Here is a 4,548-nt window from a genome sequence, read left to right as displayed (position 1 = left end):
GGGGGGGGGGGGGGGGGGGGGGGGGGGGGGGGGGGGGTGTATGTCCAAGAACATGGCTGGGTGATTCTTAGGTCTATACATACATTAAGGCTTACCAAATGGTACACTTTAGGCATGTGCAGAATGTTGCATGTTGACTACCCCTCAATGAAACTATAAAAATGATTCCACTGCAACATCCGGGTCTTGCACTTCTAAGGAAAACCAGATTGAGCATCAATATAGTGACTTTACCCTCTCCAAATGCCCTGTGAGGAGAATCTCTTCCTCAGCACTAAGAAAAACTGGCAAGCAATGAAGGCTGTTTGCAAGGAGTCACCAGAAGCTCTGGACGGTCATAAAATCTACACTCAGGGAGGTACAAGAATCAAGATAAACATTACATTCTTTTGCTCTGCCACTGATCTTGGTCGGAGAGTGCCACGGCCCTGGAGATGCTAAGAATTTCCAGGCATCCTGCTCTTATACGGCCATAGTGACTGCAATGTCTGTGGATATTTTTAAAATGGGCACATCCACGCTCATTTGCTGCAGTCTCCCCAATTCCAATTATTCACACCCAGGGTGAAATTTATTTTTGTTTCCTTCCTGGGATGGTAGACCTTGTAACCAGAGACTTGGGCACCAGATCAGACTCTGGCCTTCGGAGCACCTGGCACTTGGCAGGTCCTGAGAAACAGCTTCCCCTTGACAGTGCTGGGAAACATGGCACCTATGCTGGAAATAAGACACTCGATCCCCGCTGCTCCAAACATAGAGAAGGCTGCCGCCACCTTCCTCAACACCGCCCTCAGGGTGATGTCTGGACCCTCAAATTATGCTGAAATCCAGACAAAACCAGGCCCACAAACCGCCGAACTCTCACCAAAGAAGCTTTTGTCAGCACCACCAGAACTGGACTGAGAGTGGATCTCAGCCAGCCTGCTCTCCCATTTGAGGCCCCTGAAGCAGGAGGCCCCCACAAGCACCCTTTACCTCTTCAGGTTGTTGCAGAGCCTAATTGTTTGCAAATCAATCCACACAGTAAAAAGAACCAAGATTAATGATGGCTTAAATAATGTCTTTATTATCACAGAGACCACAGCAACAGAAGACAAGCAGTTCTCCAGGTTGGTTGACTTGCAGGCTGGAAAACGTGTCACACGTACCACATGAGTACCACATGAGACCAACAATGTCCATGAAGAAAATAAACGTTTTCTGTAAGTCCTCAGAACACAGCACACAGCTCAGGTCCTCTTGGCTAAAGATGGGTGAGGGCCACACCTTTACCAGTCAGTGGGAAGGGAATGAGAAAGCCCATTTAATTCAGGATTCTCATAATTCCCTCCAGGGACTGGAGATGACAAAGTTCTACCTTCCCTGAGACATATGGTAACTAAGCTGGTAGAGCTGAGATGGTTTCAGCCACAGGCTTTGGGAGACAAATCTGGCAAGGAACCTGAGCGGGTCTGTAAGTGCAACTCTAGCCACGAGAGCTTCCCTGGACCTGGCATTAAGGTCTCTCCCCAGTGCTAACGTTCAGATGTATGAGGATCCCATCTGACCGGTACCTTCCTCTCCAAGGGTAAACAAAGCCTCTCTCCTTAGGAGTCCTATTGTATTGAAAGCTCTCCTAAAGCCGTCCTGCAGTGTGGACCTTCTGGTGCCGAATGAGGTGGGAGCTTAAACTATAGGCTTTCCCACATTCGTTGCACTCGTATGGCCTTTCTCCAGTGTGAACTTTTTGGTGCCTAACAAGGTGGGATGTTCTGATGAAATCTTTCCCACATTTGCTGCACACAAATGGCCTTTCCCCTGTGTGAACTCTCTGGTGTGCAATAAAGTCAGAGCTTCGACTAAAGAATTTCCCGCAGTCAGTGCACTCAAAAGGCCTTGCTTCAGTGTGAATTCTCTGGTGTTTAATGAGGGTGTACTTGTGGCCAAATGATTTCCCACAATCACTGCAAACATAAGGATTTTCTCCAGTATGGATACTCTCATGCTGAACAAGGGTGGATTTGTGTCTGAAGACTTTCCCACAGTTGTTGCACTTATAAGGCCTCGCTCCATTGTGAACCCTCTGGTGTACAATGAGGTTGGAGTGATGGCTAAAGTACTTTCCACACTCACTGCACTTGTAAGGCATTTCTCCAGTGTGAATTCTTTTGTGCTGAGTAAGGTTGTCTTTGCGGCTAAAGGCTTTCCCACATTCTTTGCACTCGTAGGGCCTTTCCCCGGTGTGGATTCTCTGGTGCTGGATCAGTGTGGCTTTGCGGCTGAAGGCCTTCGCGCACTCGCCGCACTCGTAGGGCCTTTCCCCAGTGTGGATTCTCTGGTGCTGGACGAGCGTGTCTTTGCGGTTGAAGGCCTTCCCGCATTCGCTGCACTTGTACTGCGTCTGTCCGCTGCGAGAGGCCTCCCCGCTCCCAGTCCTCTTCGTCTTCTTCTTGCTGTGGGGGGCCTGCCGCTGGAGACTGCCCAAACTGGCCTGGAAGCTCCGCTCCGCCTCACATGGAAAGGGCTTTTCTGACAGGTCAGGTTCTTCACAAACCCTACAGCTCTTCACAGATGAGGTCTTGCCTTTGTCTCTTCTTACGGGTTTCTCTACACCGTACTGCTTCCGGTGCTGGTGAAAGCTCGCACTGAGTAAGAACTGTCTCCCACATGCCCCACACGTGTAAGGCTTCAGTCCTTGGCGAGCTTCCTGGTGTTCATCCAGGTGTGAGAGGCCTTTCAGGACGGGGCCACAAATGTCACAAGGGTATGCCATCTGGGTTGACGAACCCGCCTTGGAAATACTACCGTGGGCTCCTACAGAAACGGTCTGCTTGGAAGGCACCTCTTCCTCTTCCGCTGCACACCAGTAGCCTGCAGGCAGAAAAATGCTGTTTAAGTGAATGGGGGCTTTGGGGAAGGGGCAACCCCATCACAGACATGTCTCCTACTTAGTCCGTGGGGGTGTTGGTAGGACAGCAAATGTGGGGTCAGGCTGAAGGAAAAGCTGCTGTGCAATACTGGGCCTCAAAGGCTCACAGAATGCAGAAGCCTCACAAGGGGCGAAGACCCAAGGACGGGGTGTAGGTCAGGGAGAACCAGCAAGGAGGCCATCCAATTTACTCCTCTGCAAATGATTTTTAGAAGGGCCTTAGCTATTAGTCAGCACTATACAGAAATGTATGTCTAGGCCCAGGAATATCTGACTTAAAATGAGCAACTGGCGCTCAAGAACAATTTAAGAATGCACGTATGTCTCACGACATATTAGCACTGTCCAACACAGGAGAGCACTGCAGAAGGAGCAGCAGAGAGCACCGGTGACTGGGCGTGGACAGCACTGGGTTGGAGGTCAGAACAGAAATTATTAAGTATATAAAGTGTCTAGAACGAGAAGATAAAGATAGAAAAGGTTTGGTCTGTACCCTGGGCACCAAACAGGAGTGGTGCCCAGGACAGGTTTCTGGTGCTATTTGAAGCCAGCCGTGAAGCTCCCTCCCCATGACCCCACTCACCAGGCCCTGTCCACGTCCCTCCTGCCATGGCTAGAGTCCTGACTTCTCAATCAGGGACTCAGAGTTCTTTCCCCTGCTAAGTTCAGCAACGACAAAAGATCTGGAAAAAACAAGTCATAGACGAAAGACAGGGCAAGTAGGAAAGCAGTGGCCCAGAGCAGCCCACCCACAAGAGGTTAAAAGACAATTAAGTATTAAAAAAAGAACACCAGAAATGTCATGCAGGATCAGCACCATGGGCCACATAAGCAGTGGCCACGATGGTAATTCATGACACAGGTAGGCTCAAGGAAACGCCAAGTCTAGAAAGGGGTAGAACCTGGAGCACAGAGGTATCGCGAATGCAGCCAGGAAAAGGGCAAGCAGGGTGACCACAGGGACTGAAGGGGGCAGTTCACACCGCTGAACCCTGGCACCCAGAAAACCTGTGTTACTGAAGGAAGCCGGCAGTGCCCATGGCAGCTTTGGGAAGAAAAAGGGAACCGGTGAGGGGAAGAAAGAGTAGAGCACAGCCCAGAAAACTGGGTATGTGGGGCCTTACCCAGGAGGACCGTAAGTGCAAAGCACAGAAAACACTGCGTCGTGACACAAGTCTCTGGGCCTTATTAAGTAGCCCCCACTCCTCCCAAGACAAATGCACAAGCACATCCGTAAAAGTCACCTGACCCTGCATGACGTCAGTAACTGAACACGGAGGCAGCAGCTCCCCCCCAGGAGCACGACTCCTAGTCTGCCTGCCACACCTTCACTGTGCCCCGCAGGCCCCAACTCAGACAAGACACCAGGTGTTCAAGCCCCTTGTGTGACGTGGCTGGAGCCTGCTTACTCTTTCCCCATCTCCTATTAGTCATTTTGTCCAGCCCAGAACAGGTGGTGGCCGGACAAACACTTCTGCCAGCTGGTTCCCCTGGTCTGGAGATCATTCCTCGTATACAAACCTGGAATTCTCCTCCAAACCACCCAGGCTATGAATTCAGATTCCATCTCCAGTACACGTCACTCTTTAGACCACACCCTCCCTTATACCTATAAATAGGCACAGCATAGGTACCTCCCA

The 4,548-nt window shown here is 50.6% G+C and overlaps 1 protein-coding gene across 1 annotated transcript in view; it reads right to left on the bottom strand.

Moving 5' to 3' along the window:
- Window positions 1-1,043: 1,043 nt before the first annotated feature.
- Window positions 1,044-4,548, bottom strand: part of LOC115280341 (zinc finger protein 551-like) — a 38,356-nt gene continuing 34,851 nt past the window's right edge. The window contains 1 exon segment of the mRNA XM_029925170.1: window positions 1,044-2,374. Coding sequence (XP_029781030.1) covers window positions 1,616-2,374 — 759 coding nt within the window. The 3' untranslated portion in view covers window positions 1,044-1,615.

Source organism: Suricata suricatta, chromosome 16 (assembly GCF_006229205.1).
Source record: "Suricata suricatta isolate VVHF042 chromosome 16, meerkat_22Aug2017_6uvM2_HiC, whole genome shotgun sequence".
NCBI classification, from domain to species: domain Eukaryota; kingdom Metazoa; phylum Chordata; class Mammalia; order Carnivora; family Herpestidae; genus Suricata; species Suricata suricatta.
This window is presented reverse-complemented; position numbering and strand designations above follow the sequence as displayed.